Source organism: Mizuhopecten yessoensis, unplaced genomic scaffold (genome assembly GCF_002113885.1).
Source record: "Mizuhopecten yessoensis strain PY_sf001 unplaced genomic scaffold, ASM211388v2 scaffold4017, whole genome shotgun sequence".
Lineage (NCBI taxonomy): Eukaryota > Metazoa > Mollusca > Bivalvia > Pectinida > Pectinidae > Mizuhopecten > Mizuhopecten yessoensis.
The window spans coordinates 425,182-452,971 of NW_018405334.1; the positions used below are offsets into that span (position 1 = coordinate 425,182).

At 35.9% G+C, this 27,790-nt stretch overlaps 2 protein-coding genes across 5 annotated transcripts; one reads left to right on the forward strand and one right to left on the reverse strand.

Annotated features, from left to right (window-relative positions):
- On the forward strand, positions 1-11,937 carry LOC110448353. 3 transcript variants are annotated; one of them, XM_021494537.1, is made up of 12 exons: positions 1-77; positions 600-761; positions 1,190-1,269; positions 1,710-1,781; positions 2,213-2,336; positions 2,986-3,192; positions 3,828-3,901; positions 5,053-5,127; positions 5,517-5,733; positions 6,613-6,710; positions 7,217-7,313; positions 11,289-11,937. In XM_021494537.1, the coding sequence occupies exons 1-12, from the start codon at positions 59-61 to the stop codon at positions 11,534-11,536; spliced, it is 1,473 nt and encodes a 490-aa protein (XP_021350212.1). In that variant the 5' UTR covers positions 1-58; the 3' UTR covers positions 11,537-11,937. The 3 variants fall into 3 exon arrangements, with proteins under 3 accessions (XP_021350212.1, XP_021350214.1, XP_021350213.1); XM_021494539.1 differs by lacking the exon at positions 11,289-11,937 and adding an exon at positions 10,256-10,542; XM_021494538.1 differs by lacking the exon at positions 11,289-11,937 and adding an exon at positions 8,514-8,821.
- On the reverse strand, positions 11,799-26,819 carry LOC110448354 (cell wall integrity and stress response component 4-like). 2 transcript variants are annotated; one of them, XM_021494541.1, is made up of 7 exons: positions 26,565-26,819; positions 17,584-17,637; positions 15,765-16,133; positions 15,316-15,349; positions 15,095-15,228; positions 14,435-14,513; positions 11,799-13,879 (listed from the first exon to the last, which is right to left on the reverse strand). In XM_021494541.1, the coding sequence occupies exons 1-7, from the start codon at positions 26,638-26,640 to the stop codon at positions 13,720-13,722; spliced, it is 906 nt and encodes a 301-aa protein (XP_021350216.1). In that variant the 5' UTR covers positions 26,641-26,819; the 3' UTR covers positions 11,799-13,719. The 2 variants fall into 2 exon arrangements, with proteins under 2 accessions (XP_021350216.1, XP_021350215.1); XM_021494540.1 differs by having other exon boundaries at positions 15,095-15,349.
- Between the last annotated feature and the right edge of the window lie 971 nt (positions 26,820-27,790).

The window sequence follows — 27,790 nt, forward strand, 5'->3', positions numbered from 1 at the left end:
TATCACTATATTTACTCGGCTTACATTTGTGTACACTTGGCAGCAGAGGTCGATCAAAATGTTGGTCCAAGTAACAGGTAAAAATATATTACTCATGTTTATATCATATTGATTTATAAACTTTTCGAGGAATATTATAATTAGTAGTTGGTGTCGGCAATCATTATTTGACAGAATAAATGGCCCTTCGCTATCTGAATATATATAAATACTAAACTTTGTACAATGTAATGCATAGAATGTGCCTTTAACAACTGAATCATAATGCTTAACTTTGAAAATTAGAACAGGCTGAGAAAGGGGAACATCATTGCTCGTACCCTCTCCTTCCGAACAATCTTGCATTGCCTCATGGTAGATTAACTTTATTATTATTGTCTCTCTCTTTTGATGCTTTGCTTTTTGCTTTTATGTTTCTTACTTTTTCGTATCGATTTTACCTTTCCATTCTGTCCCTGTAGGTAGTAGTGTACATTTTTTAAAATCATGCTAATATTTATTCTGATAATTTTTTACGGGGATATTCAGATCGCAATATCGAATTTTATTCTTAACTACGGTAAAGTCAGGATTTTATTGTTTCAAAATCTGTTGCTTAGTGTTGGTGTTAGTGCTCGGCCTGGCCAACGGTCAGACGACATGTGCAGACGCGGTCGACCCAAACATTTGTCGTCTGCTGGCATCTGAGTCATTTGGATTGAAAGATGTCTGTACGGACCCTTGTCTTGCAAGGACCTGTCAGAAAACATGCGGAAAATGTCGTAAGTCTGAAATGATTTAATTTACTTTTGAACAAATATATACAGGAATTTCTTGAAAATGTGTTTCTGATGGGGATTGAGGGGTGTATTGGATGACAAAAAAGGTGTGCTTTTCTAATATCAGATCTTAAAACATCGTATGTTTTTTGTACAATCATTTCAAATATTGCTTGGTTGACTTTGGTATGGGGAAAATCTTTGTAATATAATAAACAAGAGTATGTGGGGTGAAATACAGGTTTACATGTATGATTCTCCTCTTTGATTGAGTTCTTCTTTGTTTACTTTTCTTTTAATTTCTTTGCAATATTGCAGATTTATTGCATATAAGGCAGATTTCAGAGCCTAGCCTCTTTGGTATATAATTATTTTCCTTCACTTCTTGACGATCTTTTCTATCAGACTTCTATAGTCCTCTTTATTGACAGCGCTGCAGTGTTATTCCTGTCATAATGTGATGTCACCGGATGACTGCCAGAACATAATCACCTGCCCGTCCGGAGAGCACGTGAGAATTGCCACTGGTCAATGGGATCGTATAATAATCCAAATTATTTCAAATGTTCACAAAAAAAAAATCTGAAGATTTTCAAAATAAGATAGACATTTGTTCCTTGAACATTAGGTACCGAACTCTATTTTCATTGGAATACTTTAAGATATAAAAACATAACACATAACGACAATTCTCATTTGTCAGTTGCCGTGTAGGATATTTTAGTTTTAGCAATACTTCTTTACTCTCAGAATTATGTGTTGGTATACAGCCAAGTTTATTCCGAAGTTTGTTGAGATTTCGATATGTTCAAATGCAGCTTACAGAATGGCACCGACATCTTCAAACGTAGCGTCAGAATCTGGTTTCTAGGCAACCAGATTGTAGTTTTAGAAATGTTTCCTCCAATAAAAACATTGATATACTGTATTTGTTTTGATATTATCTTCTAGAACTGCATCGCTACGGAGTCGTATAATGACAATTTTGAGAAGGTGTTCCAGCTCGGATGTGCCTTGAAAGACGTTAGTATATAAAATAGAATATCTTATTTAAATATAAAATGTTTTGTATATTTGCGAAGTATTTTGTTATGATAATTTATATTGATTTAATATTACAGTTACGAGAGGAGATGGTCAGTGACAGCCATATTTATAACACTGGTACAATTATTTGGATAATAGATAAAAAGTTTTGAAATAAATTTTGGATAGAAAGTGCTATTTTATTAAACATGCAAACCTTTTATAGTTTTGTGGTGGGTCTGTCTCAACTGCATCATCAGACTGTGCTAATGATACTTCATGACGTCATCACATTTTGTCATTAATTGTTCTATGATGTCATACTGATTTCTGAATTGTATTGTCATGGCGTCATCAGAATGAACGAGCTATGGTATTTAAAATCATTTTGTTTTTGTTAATCGCATTAATTATCTTGACGTAATCAGGTATGTCAGAGAAATTTTGGAGGCCCCACCGGTAAGCGATCTCAACTGGATGGCGGCTGCTGCGGGGCTGACCTCTGTAATCACAACATCTCCAACACTCCGTCCACAGCCCAGCCACTTGCGGGTAAGACATCCAAACTACATATCGGCAAACATCGTAACTGTAACAGTGGTATATATATATATTTAAATATGTTATGAGTCGAACCCGTGACTATAATTTGTGCAAGTACTAGTACTCAAAAAGTAAACATCTTCTAGTCAAGATCGTTACAGCGAACAAGATAGTTTCAATTTCTGACATAACAATATAGTTTTTCCGTCACATTTGACTTGTTAGTAAAAAAAGGTCAAGATTAAGGAACGGTATTTTGAAATTAAGACAATAATAATCAACAAATGAATAGGTAAGCTCTTTGGACAAGTCCAAGGAGAATAAGACCTGGTGTTCCGGAAAGGTAAGCGTCGTCTGTTTCATCGGCAACGTTCATCAGGTTATTATAGGTCAGTTCAACTTTATGTCACGTTTTTACATTTCCGTAAAACCCAGTCAAATATTCGCTTTTTACTGGTAAAATCCATATTCACCCAGAGGTTATTTCGCCAATCACGTGTTATTGCTATTCATGACATGCCGTGTATTTACATTCGTTGTCGTGATGAATTCACCCTCATTGTGGAAAACAAAAAAAGGCGAAATTAAACCGAGGCAAAAATGTCCCGGTATACAGTGACTAAACATCTTATAATAAAGTGTGTATATTTTACCGTAGGAATTGTTCTGACGACCCCTGCAGCCACTCTGGCTCCAAACTCCATCCAACCATCTGCCGTTACCATGTCTCCTACTGTACCAGCAAGCAGTCCATGTGCCGACTTTAACAATGAATTGTGCACACAGCTTGCGTTTGCAATGCCTGATATTTGCTCAAACGATTGTATCGCCTCCAAGGTGTGCCCCTCCATGTGTGGCAAGTGTTGTGAGTATTCTTATTTGAAGCTCTGGGACAGCTACTCGATAAAAAGATTAGGTTTGCCATGAACAAAGTATACTATCAAACAACTTTTGTGACGTAAATATTTCTTAACATGAACCTGAAAAAAAACTCTTTTTCATGTTCATATTGTACCAAATCTACCGCCATGAAAGTCCATAACTGTTATATTATATTCATAAATAAATAAAGAAGAACGAATCCTAATTTGATTGCTTGGCTGCAAGGCTTTCTGTCATATTACAGCATAGAAGAACCACCATACTGACCGATACAATATAATTTTTATATTAAAAGATAAGCAAACGTATAATAAGCGTTTCAAATGATATATTTTCTAGACAGGGTTGATTCCCCTAAAGGATATATTTAGAGATCAAAATTCACCGGAAATTTGGTTTGCAAGACTTTTTGAGAACTGGTCATGTTTTTGACCCGGCCAATGGGATTGCGAAATTTATTTAAGGTATAGCATAACTATCTATAATGATAAGTTGATAGGACACTATTATGTATCAAAATATTTTCTTAGCGGATTGTACATCTCGTAATAAATAAGATTTGTGTTTAATTATGTAAATATGTAATGGTGTATATCTTTGTTCGTCCTACATTAACAGTGTCTTGTTTCAACTGCGACAATGTGCAGAATCCTTCGGACTGTCAGTCAACCGTTACCTGTAGATCCGGTCAGGTATGTTATCTGACTTTCCAGTCCCAATTTACTATAGCCACGGTCAGGTAAGTCGGTTCTGTCAATGAATAGAATCCGTAACCTGTAATTCTGCCTAGATTAGCTATTTCTGTCATTATATAGCGTCCTTTACCTGCATTCTCAGCCAGTTTGATTGTATCCGTTCCGTATTAGCGATCGTTACCTGTAGTTCCGGTCAGGTAGTCTGTTTCTGTCGGTATATAGTGACTGTTGCAAGTCAGGTAATCTATTTCTGTCAGAAAATAGTGACTACCACATGTAGCACCGTTCAGGTAAGCTATTTTTAACACTACATGTATGTAGTAACCATAATAGTAGTTCCGGTTTAGTAAGTTGTTTTACCACTTTGAAGTAACCGTATCATTTAATTCCGCACAGGTAAGCTATTGTAATTACTATATAATGACCGAAACCATTAGTTCCAGTCAGGTAAGCTATTTTAACAATATAGAGTAATCGCCGAAACAGTTCATGATTTGTAAATTATATCTATCACCATAGAGTGACCGTTACATTTAGTTCTGGTCAGGTAAACTGTTCGGTCAATAATTTGTATAGTGACCATTACCCATAGTCATTGCTCAGTAAGCTTTTTTGTCACAGTCAGTGACCGTTACCTTTGTTGGTTCTACAATGCTTTATAACAATCATAGAAGGATGCAACTATTTTTTTCGTCTATTTTTTAGTGAAGATTCCGAATATTAAAAATGTCGTCGGTGATGCCAATATGATGTCACAATATATAATAAAATTAGGGACTAATTCGGAAAATTGTATTACCTATTACCGTGATTTGTTTGGGGCATGTCGGCCACTCAGATCCTCACAGTACCGTAACGGTTTAACAAATTCAAGTGCATTCTTTCTGCGGGGGAACAAACCACAACACAAAATATGTAAACAGTATTTGTAAGATATATAGTATTACCTTATTCGAAACGAAATGTTTTGGGTCCAACTGTGGCCAATACCACAACTACAGTTGAATTTCCGGAATACTAGTAAATAATAGTTTTTAAGAATTAAAGTAGAGAACAATACCAAATTTCTAAAGCATCCCCCCACCCCTACCAAAGCAAAAACCCGTAGAAAAAATGTTTAAGATGTCAAAGTATCTCTTATTTTACAGAGATGCTACATAACAGAAACCTATAACACTATGACGTTTGAACATGGATTCCGGACAGGTTGCATCGACGACAAGGTGAACAAATTCATAGGTTATAAACAAAAAGATTTTTATTGTATGGTGATATATATTTGTCACTGGTATTCTGGGTTAACTTAATATCCATCATCATTTGATTATTTCAGATGATGATTTGACTCTTTCAGATGATTCGTATTAAAAGTCAAATTATTTTAACGTAAATAAGAACTAAAAAATAATAATAGTAAGCAATATTTGCCTGAAGACATTTTTATTCTTAGGGATATTGTGCTTTTCTTGATAGATACACGAACACATGTTGTTCGGCAACATTCACTGTTCGTGTGCAACTTTGTTGTATAGACAATCTTGCTTGAATATACATCATTGAATATCAACAGTTTCTAATCTGACATTCGGAAACATTTTTTGTATGTATACAGCTGTGCTCTAACCTGACATACGGAAGCCCTGTAAGTGGGTCTGGTCCAGCTCTGATTGGTCGCCGATCTCACTTCCACTTGTCTTTGGACGGTGACTGCTGCGGATCCGACTTATGTAATGACAGGGTTCAGACAACACAAGCGCCCATAGCAACTACGCCGGGACCAGCAATCACCAACAAGCCCAGTGGACCAAGCGGTGCACCAAATCCCCAAGGTAATGAAAAACAATATTTATCTGTAATTTTGAAAATTAGATGGTTTTGATTTGATATAACTCCCTTAAAATTTTAAAATTTGGCAGATTTTCATTGTACTTGGGGTCGCCCTCTTGCTTCAGGCTGGAGAGAATTTACATTTAGACCAATAGGAAGATCGGTGGACTGGCAAGCTGGGAGTCATTGATTCGATAGGTACAAGGAAGCCTCTTTCTTTCCTGCTACAAAAATGATAAAATGATAACGGCTCATGAAATAGTCATTTATTAGTTAGGGTAATGTTGATTTGATAAGGAGAAGAATAGTTTGATTGTGCAAGTAACAGCTTTGTTTGAATAGTTTTCGATATTAAATTGGTAATGTGTAATTATCTTGTTTTTAGATCACCGATATTTGATTGATATTTGCATTTTTGTCTTTATATTTTGACGCTGTGGTATATTTTTGTCTTCCTTTTCTGTTTTGTGTTATCCACTGTAACATATTGTTTTGTCTTCTAATTTGCCTCGTATGTTGAAACTGTCATGTTTGTGTTCCCTGTTTTGCCTCTGATGTTAACAATTGATATATTGTTTTGTGTCTCGATTTCGTCCTTTTGTGTTGACGCTGTGGTATATACACTTATCTGCCGAAACTCAAACCTATTTTTTTAAAACCTACAATCACCCTCAAAACAGGTTGTTTGTTTAAGTTATATTTTACAGCCAATTCTGTTCAGTCGGAGTCCTTTTTTTCTGTACAGTGTTTTTAATATGTTGGCGCTGTGGTATATGTATCAACATTTGTATGGGCAATAAGACACTAAAGGGGAAAATATTATAACGATTCATTAAAAAGTAGAGAACAAATATGATTTTTTGTTTTTAATATAACAAAAGTTTGTAACTGGAACGGAGACTGTCCCCCTGGATTCCATGCCCACAACAGGATGTGCTATAACTTTGGTCCTACGGAAATGGAATGGGACGATGCGCTGGTAAATATTGTTTATACTATTCATATATAAGAATATCATTAACATTTATCATACTTTAGCGCTTTAGACACTTTACATTAGTGATGTATCTTGTTTATTTCATTGACAATGCCAATGGCACACACAACTTTTAAATAGAGCAGTGGTCTGCACAATGATTGAATGAATATATGAGAAATATAAAATATAATAAAATTGATAGCGTTGGTTTAATATGTTTTTTGTTATCTCTTAAATTAGCCTCCCCCCCCCCCTCCTAAAAAGAGAAAACAAAAGTGAACCCATATCGACCTACCCTATATTTTAGTCATGCTTCCTGAACAATACATACGTTTTTTTATACCTTATTATAATAGTTTATTTCTGTAAATGGTTGTGGACAGACTACGAATTCAACAATATTTTTAGTTACAACCAACTTGCTCATGCTGTGTATGTTTCTGTGTTAAATTATTTTCATCATGTATTCAAATTCTTTTTTATCATGTATTCATATTTACACCTAGGGTTATTGTAAAGAAAGATGTTCTCACCTTGCTGAACTGAAAACGGATTATCAACTACAGAACGTCATGAATTATTTCCGCCATCAGCCAAACTCAGGTATTGTTTTAATGTTTTGTGCGTGGGTCTACTTAGTTCCCAATTCAAAAATAGAAATTATTCATATCACAAAATGTATGTTTTCTATTCGTGATAAATATTCCTGTCGTTACAAAATAACAATAATTCATCGAAACAATATACCTGTATTTAAAAGTGATTTCTTAGGTCAATAATGTATCGAATTTGAAGCTACACGTGTTAAATTATTCAAGTGGTCGGGTGGTGCAGTGGATAGCGAACTTGTCTTTCACCAAGGCGGCCGGGGTTCGATTCCCCGATCGGGTTGGGGTCACCTGCGGGTACTCCGGTTTCCTCCCACACGCGATAACATCCGGGCCAACGAGAGTGATTAATATAAGTTGAAATAACTTGTTTCATAATTGTTGTAAAATAAATAAAGTTTATATATTTATATTTTATATTTAAATTATTATAAATAACCATAAGAAATGAACATAATTTTATCTGCAGCTTTTGCATAAAGATAATAACTTATGTCACGTTTTGTGTACGGTGTTTTGTTTGGGAGTCATTGGTGGCTTTGCTTTGTTTTCATTTTATTGGTGCTGTCTTTTACCTTGTCGTATAGTATGCTTAGTTTTGATCTTGTATGTAAGCAATGTGATGTGGGTTTTTTCATTAAAGTTTAAATAGTATTTTTTTCCAATTCATATTACAGTATACCGGAATATTTTCGCTGCAGTTTAATTTTCAATTTATTATGACAGCGAACAATATTTAACAACATAATTTGCATAGTAATTTTAAATGAAAGACTAAACGGTCACTGGGCGAAAACGGATTTTTCTGGTGAAGGGCGAAAGTTTGACTGGGCGAAATTTTACCGGTATACAGTAAAGAACTCAGTAATTTTGTGTAAAGTAAAGTAGCTTTATGTAAAACTGTCTTTGATGCTTCGCAGCTTTGCAATATCTGCATAGTTTGTTGTTTCTAAAATCGGAATATATCAAATTGCAATTATAATTTTTTTTTTTTAAAGTTTAGAAATTTCAATATATGTAACAAAACGGACTAAGTACCTAACCCTGCCATATACCTCTTCCACTGTTTTATATCTGTATTTTTTAAACTGATTGAACAAAGTGAAGAAAATAGGATGTGAAAACGACGTAAAAAACACCAATTTAGTTTTAATAATCCTTTTTGTAAGTAAGAGTAAGTTCAATCATGTTTCAGGATATCATCCACAAATGGATTATTTCACTGGGGCGGTGGAAACTGGTACCGACATATTTAAATGGATTTGGTATCACAGTGGTGATGCCGTTAGCTCTAGCGTTCTCGTCGCTTATATCAATAGCAAAACCCATTGCAGTGTTGTAAGACATATCGGGGGACCTAGCTTCCTGTTATCGCACAGACATTGCTATTATCCGTTTCGACCAATGTGTGAAGTTGCAATGCCGTCTCATTGATTGAGCTTTAAATGTTAAAAGGCCGGTACACAATATAAAAAACTTTTTTTTTTCGCACAAATTTGTTGGTTTATGTTTGTACTTCCGAAGAGCCAAGAAGGTTTAGCCGTGGCGCGGTGTCCAGCGTCCGTCCGTCCGTTCACTCATTTATCCGTACAACGTCAGCTCATTACTTTAAACGACTTCTTCTTAATAACCGAAATGCCTAGGGTGATGATATTTGGCAAGCACCATGATAGGATTATTTGCTATCAAGTTTGTTCAATTGAATGACTTTCACCTATATTCAAGGTAGCAAGGGTAAAAAATGTTACAAATTTCTACAACTTCTTCTAAATAACCAAAATATCCAGGATGATGATATATTTCGCTAGTAGAATGTTCGAATAAAGAGTTAATAACTTTGTCTAAATGAATGACTTTTACCCAGATTGAAGGTCAAACCTTTAAAAAACCTTCTTCATAATATTTAAAAGGTTTAAGATGATGGTGCATTGATTTGAATAGTACAATGCTAGGGGGAAGGAGCATAAAGTTTGTTCAAATGAATGACCTTCACAAGTTTGAAAATTACAGGGGTAAAATATGTTAAAATCCTTGAAATTATGTCGTCTAAATAACCAAAAGATATTAGGTAATAATAATATCATGCGCAGGTGAAGAGCTGCGTGGTGTAATCAAATAACTGACCTTCAGTTGTAGTCAAGGTCACAGGGTCAATGTGTTGAAAATATCTTAATGACTTTTCTGAAAAAACCCCAAATAGTCTTAGATGGTGCTATTTAGGCAGTAACAAGGTCAGATAACGAGCTACGACCTCTGTTCAAATCAAAGACATTCGCCATATATGCAATGTCACAGAGGTCAAGTGTCCTGAAAACATTTAAACTATTTTTCTGAACAAGCAAAAGGTAAAGAGTTTTGATAATTAGATAGTAGCAGGCTTAGAGGAATAGCTATCGTGTTTGGTCATGTGCATTCCCTTGACCTTCTTTCAATGTTACATGGTCAAATCGATGAGTGTAAAGATTTAAATTACATCTTCTCAATAAACAGACGGTCAAGGGTATTGCTATTTGGCAAGTAGCATCCTGGGATAAAGGACTCTAAAGCTATTTCAACTTATCGAACCTGTTGAACTTTTAAGGTCACAGTAGCAAAATGCTAACTTGCCTGTAGCTATATTTTAGGTTACAAGTATATGATTAATAGCAGGTGAGCGATGCAAGCCTATTGGGCCTCTTGTTAAGATTATAAATATTGACCAACCTCTCTGATTTGTGACTAGCATATACAACAGACAATCATGGTATCAATAGAGCATTAATGTGATGATGATTATCAAAACAAAATGCTCTTAGTTCTGCATTGGATTTATAAGACGACATTCTTGTGGCATACTTAGTTTTGCAGATTGATTTCATCGAGATAAACCGCGAAAATAATTTTGCATCATACAGTCTGCAAATGGGAATAATTAGGTCACGGTGACTTATATTTCAGGCTACGATGCTATGGAGGATTATTATATCGGAGCGGTAGACAGGGGCGTAGGGATGTGGACTTGGTTCTACAGCGGTGATGAGGTCGACAGAGACCTTATTACTCCAAGCTTCCACACACACAAATATGATCACTGTGCCACTGTATTTTTTGAAATCGACGACGATGATTCTGGAATCGGCAATGTCCTCTGTGACGAAGTGTTTAGACCGATGTGTCAAGTAAATCAAGCATAAATGGTATATCCATGGACGAAAAACAATATTGATTAAATTATTTGTATATTTGGAGATTGTTATTTTTTCTATATTTTTTCTCTCTTAATTTTTATGCCATTTTGGACGCATAAGATCTAGGATGGAAAGGATGCTGGGACAATCATCACTGCAGGTCGATAGCACATAAACACGACCTGTTACAGATCAAACAAAAGGAAGACATTCTATGGTTCCTGGAGCTTAAAAACAACATTACAATTATCATCAAACATATAAACAGACATGACGTCACTAGCGAGTTTGTTTTGTTGTCCGATCCGTGCATAATTGTACGACATTTTATAGTATACTTTTTTTTAAGATTATACGTAATTGCTCAATATTTCAGAATATTTTAATAAACACGTTAGTATTTTAGCAAACATTTCAAACGCAGAAACTTTTCTTGCTTTGCATTTACTTTTTATTATTGCAGAGAGCGATCATTTTTGACCCAAAAAAAACCCACGCAAAAATAGTATAAATGCAACAAACATAGTCTCGGCATATTAAGTGCTTTGTTGGAAGTGTGTTTCTCATTTTTAAAAAAAACAACAAAAAAACCTATAATATACCAGTGTTTGTTGTGTGCACAAATGTTATCATCATACTGACGTCACGGCATGATCAATTGGATGGAAAGTATAATGTCCTCTAAATGGCAAACAATCCAACTACGGCTTTCTTTCTCTCTTCATGCCATTACTGGTTGAGTTATTATCATAATCGCAATGGAATTAGAGAAAAAATAAGAGGTTTAATACCATTCGTTTCAGGGTATGACCACATCGCGGACTATTTCATAGGAGCAGTTGACAAAGGCGTAGGCGTATGGACATGGTACAACAGTGGTGAAACGGTTGATAGCGACATAGTGGTACCGGATCACCACCAGCACACTAAAGATCACTGCGCCATTGCCATGGAAGTCAGCGTCGGGGCCCCGTTCGAACATGATTTTGACTACGGTGCCGCACTTTGTACCGATATGTACAAACCAATGTGCGAGGTGATACGTCAGTAGGGATGACGTCATTTAGGATAAATCGAGTTTCTCAAATTGTTGAAACATTATTCAGATGATTAAAACATGTACATGCATTCATGCTTAGTTGAGTGTAACGTACTTTTTATCTAAGAAAGGCGTTTGCAAAGAAATAAAATAGTTTCGAACATTTATGAAAAAGTGAATATAGAGGTTTTAACTCTTTCAATACATGAAAACTAACCGCTTTATTTATATAGCAATTGACGCATACTTAAAAACCAAACAAACAAACAAAATTGACAGTCAGAAGGAGACCTCCCTCTATCTTTTCTTAATTATCGTAATATCGTTTCATATACATATATATTTTCTTGTCATATGATCCGGGAAAAGAAATAGAGGCCACAATTTCACCATATTTATAAGCTTTCCTATAAGTAAACGCCGTGAGAGTCCTGCATTCCATTGATTTGAATATTTATGATTAATAATAATAGTTGTTCAGTCCTATCACAACTGCGCACTGTTTTCACAACTGCAATAACTAGTGACACACGGAAGTTTTGGTATAGTTGAAATTAAAAATTTACACTACATGTAGTTTTATACATTGTGTAAGCCCAAGTATAACATTACTATTAATGTATTTCATACTTGTGAGTAAGACAGAGCTGTCCAAGGTACGAAAGTGGTGTAAGACATTCCTATCTTACACCCCGTTATACTTGACATGACGTCACAATTGCTGAATAATTAAGTGACGTCACGAATTTGGAAAGGTCTGATGCCGCAATGCAGAAAAGGAAATGTGATAAAAATAAAACCTTTAGAATAACTTGACCGTACAAGTTAGAAAGGTGTTATTATTTTTTCTGTGCATACATAGTTTCAAATATGGGGTGTGCTTGATCTCGCTGACAGATTCGTTTTTGTCAAAAAAGCTCAGGGGAAAAGTAAATATTTTCAAAATGGTAGCCAGTCCAAACGCATTTTCATGGTTTCTGAGCTTATACGGTAGTTGGAATTAAAGAAAAATACTCTTTCATGGCTCGGGTTTTACAAAGTTTGAAAACCCTCGGGTAGGAATTCCTATATCCTACACCCGTGGGCATGAAAAAGTATTATAATGTTAAATGATCCTACTTTCTCATCGGCTGGAACCTAATTACATGGAGGTCGGTGACTTGTGGCATCGACTCGTTATTACTATTGTAAGACAAGCCAGGTAAATATACACTTTATGATGTTATTTAAATTGTAACGTCACAATACTCTCGGCCAAATGCAGCCAAATGAAATACTTTCCTCCTTACAATTTCCATACGTTCCATCTTGTTTTAGTATTAAAACGAAACGAAACTAAGACTAAATTTAAAGCATTATCTAGCTCCTAATATAACTGTTCATTTTTTTTTATTTCGTTGGTTACATTGTTATATGGATACGGGAATGTGATATTAACCTCGACTTCGTTTCGGTCAATATCACTTTCTCAGGTCCATATAACCACAGATCCACACCAACAAACGTCAATAATTACCAATAATCACAGTGGTGCCTCACATAAGTAGTTACTAATAATCACAGGGGTGCCTCACATAAGTAATTACTAATAATCACAGGGGTACCTCACATAAGTAGTTACTAATAATCACAGGGGTACCTCACATAAGTAATTATTAATAATCACGGGGGTGCCTCACATAAGTAATTACTAATAATCACAGGGGTGTCTCACATAAGTAATTACTAATAATCACAGGGGTGCCTCACATAAGTAATTACTAATAATCACAGGGGTGCCTCGCATAAGTAATTACCAATAATCACAGGAGTGCCTCACATAAGTAATTATGATTATGGGCGTACCATGAGAAACAATATTGTTCTTTCTGAAATTTAAATCTAACCGTGTTTGAATATATAAAATAAAAAAGTGTAAAATATTGCATTTCTTGACCCACGTTTTATTATATTTCTGGGAAAAAACACCTAGATATTCCGTTTCACCAGATAGCCAACAATGGGTATTTTCAGGTGTAAAATCCCATGCAGCCCATGGTATGTACACAGTTTCTATAAAGCAATAAATGCAACATCATAGAGCCGATTCAGATCCTATCTTTGAACCATGAAGTATCACAAACAACGCCGTCTGTTGAAAGATTGAGGAAAGAAATCTTGGTGAAAAGGATACCATGGTTGTTATGCTGAACCTATTATTCCATTGCTGTATTGACGTACATCTGTCCAGTAGAGGTGTCGGCGTACAGGTTGGGAGGTTCAACACGGGGAAGATCTAGACTGTCGTAATGGACAGGGTTTGGTGACGTCATGACGGCTTCAGTATACTTTGGCTGTTTTAAAAGTGCAAGGCGTCTGAAAATATTTTGATATATTCAAATTTACCACTCATAAATAAATGTCTGCACAATTTTAATTTAATTTTTGCAATGATTGTCCAATTGGTAGACATGATGGATTGGAAATTATTGATATTCGATTTAAAACGTTAACCAGGGAAAGCTAAAAGCATACATTTTAATAATTTGAAATAGTTACTTAGTGTTTCAGTAGAATAAACCAATGTCTACTGCTGGTAATTTACCAGTTTCTTGAATAGAAACCGATTAGGAATGCTATGAAAGACAAACTGTTAATTTGAAACAGTATATATGATATGTAACACACTTGGCTATATGTAACATAATTTGTTTGGTTGTTTGTGTTTTATGTCTTGCTAACATCAATGGTCAATTAAAAACGTGCCACGTTTTGGTTGTGGAGGAAAACCGGAGTGCCGGGAGAACACCCACCGAACTGTGGCCAGTACCTAGCGACTGTTCCACGAATGTCTCAAACCCTTGACTCGGTGGTGAAAGAAAGTGATTGTAGGCAGTGACAGGCCTTTACCACCCAGACATCGTTACTTACCTTCGGTATATGACCACATTCGCTGTTGTGGAAACGACAATGATAAGCAAAGTAACTAGTAGCGGAACGACTACGGCGCCTGGAAGATAAAATATGTATAACAAATAGGTAAAATGTATCAATCAAAGTTGCTTCATAGTCTTAATACCATACTAACGTCTTACTGAAGTATATAACGACACTTTTAACTACGTCTTCTAAACATTGTAGTTGACAAGCCTTTTGGCAGTTTGTCGGTGACTATTTATCATATATATAAGCAAAGGTTATACCTGATTTTTTCTAACTCTCGCCGAAACCTAGAGTTATTCTGAGAAAAAACGCTAAATGGAGGTCAATCGTCTTAAACGGAGAGTCGTTTATAGACATAAGAAAAAAGAGATAATTATTTTTATTTTAAGTTACACAACTTGAACACTGTTACATGTTATTTCAACTAATCACATGATTTAAGCAGACGCACTTATCAGAGAGACACCATAAAAAAGTGGCAAAAAGAGAAATGTTCAAGTTACGCAACGACAGCGGCAGGACAACTCATTTTAGCCACTGCTTTGCCCTTAAAAGGAGAGCATAGAAATAAGCCTCCGATTCTATAGTGAAAATACGTTTTTCTTGAATCACTTAGTTTCTTTGATAACATTGTATTTATATACATACTTATTGGATATCCCTGTTGGGGATGACTTATTTGAACACATTTCTCCCGTACTGGTTCAGTCTGTCCAGTATAAGTGCTATTGTAGGTAGTTATCTCCCTTGACTGAGTGGTAGTGGTTGTCTCCCTTGGCTGAGTGGTTGTGGTTGTAGTCAAAGGTTCGACGGTAGTGGTTGGTACGTATTCCTCAGTGGTTGTAGGGGTGATTGGAGTGATTGGTTCATTACAGGTCACAATAAGATCAAGGTTGGTAGACCCTATTGACACATTAAAATATTTTGATGATATTAATCCATCTTTCCATTACATCCTCAATCTAACAAGTTAACACTTTACATCATTTAGCATATCTAAAGTTTTAAAGTAACGCAAATAGACCATACAAAAACAGCATATTTTAGTAGTTGCTGGGAAGTTTTCCACTTGTGGCGGTACAAATGATTATTCTACATCTGATCAAATAACGGGTACAAATAGAGGTGATGGATGTTAGTTCATTTTAATTACTCGAATTTTTTGATGATTACCTTATTTATGCCACTAGTAAAATTAAATATATTTTATTGAAAAAAATATTTTGTGACCCTTTTTGAAAACATGTGTTTCATTGTGGTAAGAAAGTATGTTCAAACAACATGCTCAAAATATAATGAGAGTTTTATACAGATATACCTTGAGAGGAAATAAATATACAATGTCCTGATATCCACGATGTACTGACGTCTGCCCGTGATAGCGTCAGTGTCAACATGTCGGAAGTCCCGAAATTATTTGTCGGAGTATTAGGGATTGGGGTGCAACCAGTTTCAGTAAAGATGCTAGATTTAGTAGAATTGATCCTAAGTATACTTCCACAGTTCTGTAATGGTGCTACACGCGGGTATTCTTCCATTTCTACTGTTGTAGTTGTTGTTGGCGACGCTGATCCTGTATCCAAGGTAACGGTACAGGTACATCTGTATATACCCGGACCTCCCGTACCCCAAGTGTCTATCACAACACGTTTGTTTTTCAATGTTCCGCTCTTACACATCCGAGAAACTTTGATAAGAAAAAGATAAAAACATAATACATTTTATATGACTGGAACAGGAAGGAACAGTTATACAAACAGACAAACAAAAAAACCCCCGAAAACTAACCATATTTTACTTTAGCAATGCATAAATACCTTTATAATGGGTACTTAATGTAATAAGTATTTTCATGAGAACTGCCAACTTCACGCTTTCGCGAGTTTCTGTTTAATTTCTGTTCGATTGTAGTTGCCAAGTAATATCAATGTCACTGACCTCTATTCCTAATTCTTAGCGTGAAAAACTATTTGCTTCAGTAACAGTTTAGAGCTCTAGCCGTGATACTACTTGAGAGATTTATCCTAAGATAAAAAGGAATCATTGACAAAAATATTAATCATTGAAAAAAATAGTAATTATTGAAAAAAGTAACATTTGACATTCATTTGTACGCATTCCTCGAAACAAATTATGTAATGAAGACAGTTCAACAAGTTCATACTGGTCATACACGTTTGCTCCATCATAAGCAGTCTATCTATTTATTTATCTAATTGACAAATTGTAATATTTATGATTTCATAAAAGCAGACATTAATCTTTGGTCTCCTGAATGACTGTACCGCCACAGCTCTTGTGTTGGAACAATTTAATTTCACACATCGACTCAAACGGTTTTATTCATTTGACTTCTTTTGCCGTATTTCAGACGCCAGATTTTCAATCACTGATAAGCATCAGGACAGCTTAACGTAAAATATCAGGAAATTGAAATCATATGTGAAGTACAATTAGTAAAGATATGCAATAACTTTCAAGTAATAAGAAGCATACAAATACATTTGAAAAGCTACCGGCTCGTTAATGTTATCAGGTATTCAACCATCAGATTTTTACACATTGACAATTTTTTTATTCACATAATCTGCAGATTAAGCCTAGAGAAACGCTGCAGTATTTGAAATTGAAATAACCTAGCATAATAGGGATATTGCTGGTTGGTGTGTCAAATCAACAGGTGTATAGTTGTGCAACAACTTTCTTCAGTAAAAGAATAAGGTCCAAGGATTGTTTTTTTCGTGCTGTTTTCCAACTTGTTTGTTGCAAGATTCTGTTACATTGTAAATGAAGAAGATGTGGGAAAGCACTTGAATGAATGGTTGTTCTGTATAGATACTTTTTTTCAAATACTTTCTGAATGCGTGAATACGAGGCAGTCTGTCTTCCGTACTTTGTAATGGTAATGGTAATGGTGCCATTGATTTAACAATTACAAATACAATATGTATAATTTATAATATTTTACATTTTTTTTTTTACAAAAAATGGTTAATCTTCTGAATATTACTACGCTAGGACTTCATATTTGTATTGACAATAATCTTAATTGAATATTTTATAAGAAATAGTAGGAAAATATAATTATCCTAAAGTATAATACTTGAACCGACGACATAACCATAACATTAACATACCGTGAAAGAATCTGTCCAAATCAGTCTGGTCAGTACATGCCGCTGTATTGACACCTACAACAGATACTCTGTAATAATATATTTATATAACGAGACAATGATCGTAAGTAACGCTGGGAAAAAGCAACAATCAAATTAATGGTGCTGCTTTTAAACTGAAATGCATGACTCTTTGAGTTTCAACTAAATTTAATTGTATGAAAGTTACACAATGAAACGACACACACACAATAGAGCCGAACGCATCCTATTAAGTTCATCGTTTGTGGTCAGTTTGATCCCAATGTAACCTAAGAAACAACTGAGATATTGTTGGAAGGATATCCAATATAAATATTCTACTATAGACTTGCTTATATTAACGTACATCCTAGAAGCAAACAGTGCATCTGATCTAATGAGAAAATGTAATTTGAAACATTATGTACTGGTGATGTTGTACGTACACAATAGAAGGTGCCGCTTATATAAGGTTACCGCTAACATAAGGTTACCGCTAAAATAAGGTTACGGCTAAAATAAGGTTACTGATAAATCAAGAGCGTTCACAGCACACGTTCAAATATGTTATCTCAAAGTTTTACTTTATACAAAAACAATGTACATATCAAATGTGTCACAACGTTTCACGGCCGACTGGTCCCTTTGTAAAGCTATGACTGACTGAGCGATTTGTATTGTTTACCTGTAAACGATATGACGAAATTGTATATATCATACGTCACTCGACCCCGGACGTTTCACCTACCGATAGAGAGTGTATACACGTTATGTCAAATAGGTTACTGTCCTCAGTGACGTCACCAGTTTCTGCGTAGCAAAAGGCCTTTTTTTCGAATTTGATGGTAGATACCAGACGCCCGACTGCTAGGGTGAAGGAAAAGGTAATTATTTCGTTATTTTTTTGTTATTATCCATAACCTTGGTGGTTATGACGGCCTTGGTGGCTTCTTGTTTTACTGGACACGCATGGTACGTAAATAAAAAACACCAGATGGTTGTATTACAACTACAAGACAGTTGGTCTATGAGCACGGTGTGCGAAAATGGCGGCTAGCCTAAGGTTATAGCGTGCTGAAGGCCCAAATATGCAACATTAAAATTGGGTATGCTGATGTGGTTTTGTTGAATGAAGTGATAAGTATTTCTACACAAGAGTATAGTGTCGTTCCAAATTGCAATGTGTTTGTGTCCATTTTGCCGTAATAACTTTTTTATTGTTTATTTATCAGATGCCCCCCCCCCCCAACCGGTTGTTTTGAGGAGGCGTCACAGCCTGATTGACAAAAACCTGTTGCCAGTAATCAAAAGGATAAGAGCATTCAGGGGAGATACTGTCCCGATGTGCGCGCGGATGAAAGCGACGCTTTCTACAGAAGATCGCCCGAGTGGGGAACTGAGTCGTCATTTTAGAGAACTGACTGGGGAGGACATGAAGGACATTTTATTGATGTGCGTGAACAAACATGGCGGCAATCGAGAATCAATGTAGTCGTGCGATATTGGAAACGGGAAACACCCTTTAGCATTTCATGCTAGAGCACATGTACATGATGTAAGAGTTGCATTATTAGTTATCTTATGTACGCTGTACAATACTTTACAAACTTCTGCTGGTATTTTGTTAAGTTTGTGGATAAGGTATTTGTCGAGGAAAAATATGCTCGGAAATAGGTCATTCGTCAACTCGACATTTACTCGATTACTACAACACATAAGTGGCATATAACTTATAATATAAGCGGTTAATATCGATATGTTTATCTGATCTCTAATTATATAATAACACTGCTATGGTCATACCTACGTTTATAATTACATTCAAATATAATTTCATGAATATACTACAAAGCAGTTTGAAGGAAAACAACCGCTGTGTCCACTGAACTGATTTAATTAGTGGGTTACTTTCGGAATGTAAATTGCATGTAATATAGTTGATTAATGTTTCATTATGGGTTATGAAGTTGAATAGTTGGTGTTATTTGATGGATATCGGTCAGTACAGTTGCAATATGTGCATGACACATTATTTTGCTTGATTGGCGGGAACAGAGAGCAAGGGCCAGAGGTTGAAGAGGACCAGAATGCTCCTCCCACTAAAAAGAGAAAACAGATTGGTGCCGGTGTTGCTGTACCGCCTGTGAAAACTCAAACGGAGGTAAAGACATTGAAGGACCGCATAACATTTTTGGCCATGAAAATGAACCTAGTGAGTCATTAATTCTCCTTTCATTTGATGAACTGTCAAAAAAGGCAAACCGAGAACATACTGAGGAAGCAGATACATTTGAGAAATTGTTGCGACAAGCCTTGTGATACCAAGGAAAAATTAATATTGCAGGCTTGGTTCTTGATATTTTAGGGGGAGGGGTGTCTAATGAAATAGCCAAAGCACTAGCAAAATGTATGAAAGAGAAAAGTGAGGTGGTAAAAAGTCCAGCTAGCACGACCCCTTCGAGTAAAGTAGGTAAAGAAACCCAGTCCCCCTTGACAAATCTGTACCCTCCTTGTGCACCCGGGTATGCTGCAGGAGGTTTTGTCGGGCAGCCTTACTATCCATATCCGTTTCAACAGAGTCAAGCTCCCTAGGCATATGGCCATAGTTTTGGGTATGGTGGGTACAGACGGTATCGACTGTATGGAAGGGAAATGGCCGGGGCGCCAGGGGGTTCTCGGAAAACAGAGCCTTGTCATTTCTGTGAGGGTATGGGACACCATATCAAGGATTGCGAGAAGCTTAAAGCCTTGCGAAACAAATAGTTTGTAACACATAATTTACAGAATTAGTTTTAGGTGTAACTGTATTTTTGCAGTTACCATAGTTGGAGTTTTAATAGTTAATTGGTCATTTTATTTCTCATGATTCTATATCTCACCAGTCCAAGAGGGTCTAATCCTCTTGTGGACATTTGTTCACATGGGCTGTGAGATGTAGACTCTTATGTTCCTTGGTTAGCTTGAAAGGATGATTTTTAATACCTGGTCATAACTCTTAAGTCTATAATCTGAGTGCATCTTGTTTGTTGACAGACCAAACTTGTGGGAGGACTCACGACTGATAAAGAAACCACAAGTAACGAACAACACACAGATTTTAACCCAGAAAAGCTGTCAATGTCACATCGAAATCATCCGTCATGGTTAACCATGGGTGCAGATGAGTCTCATCTCGCATCTCATGTTACGGCTGAACAGTTATGGCCTGAGATACAAGTTTCTCTGTTGATAGTTTACCTTTACGTGACCCAGATTATTTGTGGCTGGTCAGTTACATGAACACAAAACCTAATGGGCAAACATTATTGGGGATACAGACACACTGGAAAGGAAAAGAAAAGGGTAATGTCGTGGATAGAGAATGGGTTGACGCCACAGAATTGTTCACCCATTTTAAAGGGCCTTTTAAGGGGAAGGTTTATGACATCAGTTACCCTATGAAACAGTTTTCCCAACTCCTCTAGTTGTAAGGAACACACTCCTTTTATTAGACAAGAATTGTGCGAGCGTCTGTGTGACGGGTCAATAAATTGTTGCGTAAGTTAGGGGAGTGTGAGCTGCCCCATATTGTTATGCCCCTGAAAATGGAACCTTCCAAACCACGTCTTTCCCACGATGAGCGTTATCTGAACCTTTGGATCAAAAGATAACCCTTTTAAGCTCGAGACATTGAAAGATGTACCTCGTTCAGTACAGAAGGGGGCACAATTAGTTTGTTGTGATGACAAGTCAGGATACGACCATGTAAAACTCACACTTGAATAACAGACATACAATGGCTTTGCTTTTGAAGGTTGGGTATTTTCATATACTACCCTCCCTTTTGGGTGGAAAGCATCCCCATATGTATACAATACTATTGGTATGCAGGTCACCTCATACCTCATACCTCAGACATTTTGGAATACCAAACATACAGTATATTGATGACCGACTAGCGGTATGCAACCCTAGTGTACCAGATGGTTGTCCTATTGATAGTCATCTTAGAGATATCTAGATTTTTGGTATGGTATGAGAGAATGGGGAAAACACAAATGCATGTGTACTCCTGTACTCATATTGGAAAACCTGCATTGTTCCCATGTAAATGTCCTGTGGGCATTGCAGGAAACATACTCTCTGTGATAGTAAATCAGTTAACAGATATATTGGAATCCAAGGGGAGAGGAAGAACCTGGAATGAGTTGACGTCGTCGGGCAACCCCATGTTGTCGTGGTGTGTTCATAACTATGTACAGTTTGTGAAAGAGGAACAAGCAAAGGCTAGAGTACTTCCGAAACAGTCAAAACCGTTATTTATTAGTAAAATCCGTATAATTGACTCGCACATCTGTACAAAACTGCAGAGTACCTTGTCTCTGCTTGAGAAGTATACACTAGTACGGGATCAGGCTTTGTTTAAACTTCAGTTCTTTTCAGGGGATAGGGCTTCAGATATGTCCAATTTGTTAGCTCAGGAAATCAAGTCATGTCTTCTGCCATACTTTTGGCAAGTCAATGAGGGGAGTGATGGTAAGAGAAACAATTTCATTGTAAAACGATGTGATGATTCACTTATCTGCCCTATTCAGGGAATTGACCATTACAGGAGGGAGTGGATTTGTCCAGGGACTACCTTTTCCGGGTACTGTGTTAGACGCACCAGTATCATACTCCGCAGTGTATGAAAGGCTTAAACACTATTTATAGGCATGTAATATTGATGAAGGCGAGGCACCACATAGCCCGCGGGCTGGTTGTGCGGTCACACTGGCAACCTCCCGTTCGGTAAAACAGAAAGACCTCATGAAGCATGTGGGCTGACTATTATAATAGGGCAACTCAGCTACATGAATCTGAGGCAGTTGCATCTGTCTTTGCAGAATCAGTTTGGGACAACGATGCAGAAATAAACTACATTGCTCTTGGAGATTTTTCAGATTTGCAGTCACTTTTCTTCTAATGATTTTGCGTGCAAGACTTTGTTATCGGCGTAGAACTAGAACATTAATTATGCACACAATTTATGTTTAATATTAGGAAATAGTTTACTCAAGAAAGTGCTCATTATTGAATGCTGAATCTTGGTCATGTGTGATATTTGAATGTCATTTATTAGTTCATAGCTGAACTATGGCAGTACAACATTACTTTATATATGTACTGATGAAGTGAGTTTGTTACATGATGGTGTACCTATATTGTATACAACGTTTGGTTTGTGTATGCTTATAACTGCACACTAAACAAAACAAATATATATATATAACTATATACGGATTAGTGATCGCATACACTGTGGTATGATTTGTGTATAGTGAGCAATATGATTTGATTTGTTCATTAAAAATGGAAAACATATGTAAATTCTTTGGGTTTTTTTATTGAGAAGTGTGCTCATCTAGTTCGAAGGGCCAAGGTGAGCTAAGAGCTTATGCCATGATGCGTCGTCTGGACATATTTCCATGATGGCTGTTCCAAGTCCTTACAGGGTGTATGAAAACTGTCAACTTAAAAGGGACACACAGAATAAAAGAAGAAGTCAGTGAAGAAAATTTTGGATAATTTGCTCCACTGATTAAGTATTGGGAAGAGACTCCTTTAAAATGCATTGCTGATTGATGTGGGGAGAATGATTACATACATTTCAAGTCTCCAACATCTTACACCCAGTACTTAATTGGAGTTGTGGAGCTTAATCTGATACACGTCATTTAGGTTAAGTTATTAGGAGGGTTTAGACACGCTCAGCGTCCGAAAAGAAAACGACACCATCAAACTATGAGTGTACCGCAAACCGATACACACCGATCAGTACCTGGCTTTCAATCCGTGCCAAAAGGAATGTTATAAACGGGAGCTTGTAAACTAGCTTTGGTATCGAACGTACACTCCCTGACAGATGGAACAACAGCATCACAGAGCTGGACGAAAGACAAAAGGAGAAATAGCACATAAAAGACGCACTCAACCGTTGTGGCCTTACGGACTGGTCAATTAATTACGTGAAAAAGAGCTGTAATAGAAAAACAAAAACAAAAACAATAAAACAAAAGGAGAGAGAAAAAAATGAGAGCCAAAAAAATTGCAAAGCCTTGGTAACAATACCTTACGTGAAAGGGACATCTGGGCCGTTTGCCTGGATGATGAGGAAACTCCATTTCAGCACCCCAATGAGACCATTGACAACACTCAGACAGTTACATCTGAACCAGAAAGACAAGACTGACATTCTAGACAAAAAAGGAGTTGTTTACCAAATTCCGTGCAAACATTGTCAGCAGTCAAATATATGAGAAACCGGGAGGAAATTTGGAACACGGCTTAAAGAGCCTTAAAAGGACGTAGAAAAAATGAGCAACGCCAACATTGCATGCAAAACATCCGCCTCACAGTACAATAAATCAGCACTTTATCGATTCTCTTAAGCTAGGCTGGATAAGGAGAGTAGTACAATCACGTGGAAAATGGAGTGTAATTTTGAACACAATGGTGGATCTATACAAGCTATGTAATTGTGGAAATGAATATATTAAGTTATGTTGATCCAATTGTTCAAATATATTTCGGAAAGATGTTCTAAAGCTTTGGACAAACTTAATAATTCTGAAATTCTGAAGATTAGTAGACAAGAAACAATTTTGAAAACTGCTGTGTGGTACAATAAGTATATCAAAATAAATAATAAACCTGTCTTTTATTCTACTTGGTTTGAAGCAGGTGTGAGTACATTGAGTGACCTAATTAAAAATTCAGATGATTTGACTTTTTACTCTTTTGATGAATTTATACACACTTTTCATGTGAACACCAACTTTCTACAATAACATGGACTAGTAAATTCACTCAAACATTTTAAGAAATTATAGTGTTAATTTAGAAAAAACCCTCTCTGCTAGCTATACCTCAGCTTTTGTAAATATTTTTAAAGAGTAAAAGAAGATCAAAAGATTTTTATAACTGTATTATTACTCAAACATTGCTGCCAACTGGGATCAGAAAGTGGAACCAGGAGTTTGACTATGATAAAGAAAGATGGGCTAAGATATTTAGAGTACCTTTTTCAGTCACTAATAGTTCAAAATTACAATGGTTCCAATTTAGAATTATACATCATATTTTGGTTACAAATACTTTCCTTTATAAAATAAACCTAACTGCTAGCCCTTCATGTACTTTATGTAACATGGAACATGAGACAATAGTTAATTGTTTATGGGAGTGTCAAGAGGTGCAAAATTTACTGCAGAGAACTGAAACTCTGCTTGACTTATTACTAATTCCTTTTGCTTATAACAAAGACTCCTTTCTTTTTTGAATAATAACACAATACTATAATCATGTGGATACTGACATTCTAATTCTCATTAAACATTATATATACAAAACTAGATGTCTCAGGGCTACCTTAATCTCAATGCATTCATCAATGCTATCAAAGATCATTTCCTGGTTCATAAATTGTAAATACCAGTAAAACTGAGCTTACCAAAGAGCAGTTCATAAAAGGCTGGAGAAAATGGAAACCTCTTTTAGAACTATAGTGATAATTATTACCAATGTTATCACCATTAATAAAAATTATATAAACATCATTAATTTATAATTTTGGTTCCAGTTGGCAACTTTGAACACTTATTCATGACCATTTTAACCCTGTGTTCGCCCGATTAGGTCACTGTTCCACTCAGCTATTTATTTATATATCATATATATTTCTGATCTTGTCTCTCCCCTCTCTCTCTCTTTCTTACTTTGCTCTATTTGCCTATTCTCCTTCTTTTTCTTCAAATGTTCGTACACATATGTGTACATGTATTTACGATGTGTGTTTATGTGTGTGTGTGTGTGTGTGTGTTTGTGTGTGTTTTCTCATTAAATATGAGTGACAAATATGGATGTGCTTAATCTTGAAAAGAAATTGGGGTAATTATATATACATAATTACATACCAGTATGAACGAGTGGCTACTTGTTAAAGATGATGAAGATGATGAGGAGGAAGACAATGATGTACTGGTAAGGATGATGATTGTTTATTGTGTGAGAGTTGTATTGATGCATTTGTAATTATATTTTCATGATGATGATGATGATGATGATGACGATGATGATGATGAGGATGAGGATGCAGATTGTTTATGGGTGAGGTGTATTGTAGTCATGATGATGATGATGCATGTACACATCCATAAACAGTTTTTGTGTGTGAAAGAGAATGTGTGTCAGGATCTTTATGTAATGACAAAAACATTAAAAAATAAAAAATTACACAAAAAAAAAGAATCAGCATTAATAGATCATGCTAACACCCAAAATCGCATAGTCGATTGAGACAATGTCAATTATAAACAACATAAAAACGAGACCAATCAAAGAAGCAATCAAAATCAGGAAAATTCAAAACTTGAACAGAGGCGAGGTGATGCCACCTGAGTCGTCTGTATGACCCGATACTGACTTGACGGGAGAGGGGGCTAGATACACACTCTACCAGTAACCTATTCGACACAGTGTGTATACACTCTCTATCAATAGGCAAAACCTCCCGGGTCGAGTGACAAAAGAAAAATACAATTTTATCAAATCGTAGTGCAGGTACACAATACAAATCGCTCACTCACTCATAGCCAGTCGTTTTTTTAAAGTTGCAACACGTTTGATACGCACATTGTTTGTGTATACATCAAAATGTGGATATAACATCTACGTGCGTATCTTAGGAATACGCCTAAACTTTAAACACAGTAACACGTTTGTCCTCCTTGTACAATTATTTACAATTGATCCGTCAACAAACAATGTTCACATGTATATGAATATAAAACCATTAATGCTATAATGATACAAATCCTTTTAACTCAGATATGTAACATCCCAATCAATGCTGTCCATATTCTATAGTATACCTACTTAATAAAGGATGGTGTACTCTTAAAACACGGATATCAATAAAAATACGTCCCTGATATTTTCTTTTACTTCCTTGTTCGTATTACCTGTAATATAGGCGTACACAATCACCAACGTATACGTATATCCCAGTACATTGAGTCTGTCTTGTCTACTGTCCATGGCTTCCCTCGCTGTTTAAAAAAGGGCAGGGAATTGTGACATGACGTTGGGTCAAAGCTTCAACTTCTGTGTTCAAAAGTCCAGCTGGTACATTGTATACATCAATACCGGCAAGAAGGAAGTTACCGTAGAACATTCCTATTGAATGTTATTGTATGCTAAATATAGCACTGGTGTATTCATCAAAACATGTTAAAGCTATTTGAACGCAGCGGTGCATTGACGTGCACTCAGTTAGTGTATAACGGAACAGAAATACAAATATAGCTGTTTTGATCAAGTGTTCAAACCCTTATTTCATATGAACCTCTCTTACATGATTTGTCAACGAATACAAATATGGAGTTTCTTAGTCATTCAAATATTTATGTATGTATATGCTATTAAAGAATTGATGTTGTCTCAGTAAAGAAATGAATATTAAGGTGTTATGTCTCAGTGAGATGCTAAAGAGTTCCGTAAAGCTTTGAGCAATCATTGCGTAAGATTATGACAACAACTTATAACATATACCAATAAATGCATCTAGCAATGTAAATGTTTTGAAATTAAAAAACGTGGCACATTGCATGAAATGAACAAAATGAGTATTGGTCTTTAAAAAGATGTTCTATGAAGTCGTTTTAAAAACAGAAGTAAGCATTTTTATTGATTTCCCTGTTAATTAGCCATTTAAATCAAGAGCGATTCTAAATTGAGCAAAACGTAATCAATGGATAATTCAATTTTACTAAAAGTGGATAGCATCGGTATTTTCTTTCTTGTCATCTTGACTGAATGTTACAATAACATGTCAGGCATGGGATGGTTTGAATTGGCATATGGCTTAGGAAAGATAACATGAAGCTGCAAATGGGGAAAAGCGCGTAATCAATGGAGTAAGAATGGGTCTGCTGACAAAAAAATAAAACGCTCTATAATATAACCAATGACAGTTTTCCCCAATTTTTGCAAATATAGTACAAAGGACGGTTAGAATACCTTTTAAAATAAGTTATATCCATGGATCATTAGGAATTTATATTTTGTTGCATTCATTCCGATTCAGGGAGAGGAAAAAAAGTCTTCTGTCATAGAACTTAGCATCAGCAGATCTTAATATCGCTTGTCGTTCGACCCGTGAATGATATACGTATTATAATTTACGATA

Excerpts from the sequence above, each read along its gene's own strand:
- LOC110448353 (XM_021494537.1), top strand. Across the intron at positions 1,782-2,212 it reads TCGGATGTGCCTTGAAAGAC|GTATGTCAGAGAAATTTTGG; the intron begins GTTAGTATATAA and ends TGACGTAATCAG. Across the intron at positions 3,193-3,827 it reads CTCCATGTGTGGCAAGTGTT|TGTCTTGTTTCAACTGCGAC; the intron begins GTGAGTATTCTT and ends CTACATTAACAG.
- LOC110448354 (XM_021494540.1), bottom strand. The coding sequence starts at position 26,640 with ATGGACAGTAGACAAGACAGACTCAATGTACTGGGATATACGTATACG. Across the intron at positions 16,134-17,583 it reads TTTGGACAGATTCTTTCACG|TTTCTCGGATGTGTAAGAGC; the intron begins GTATGTTAATGT and ends TTCTTATCAAAG. Across the intron at positions 14,514-15,094 it reads CCAACAGGGATATCCAATAA|GCGCCGTAGTCGTTCCGCTA; the intron begins GTATGTATATAA and ends TTTATCTTCCAG.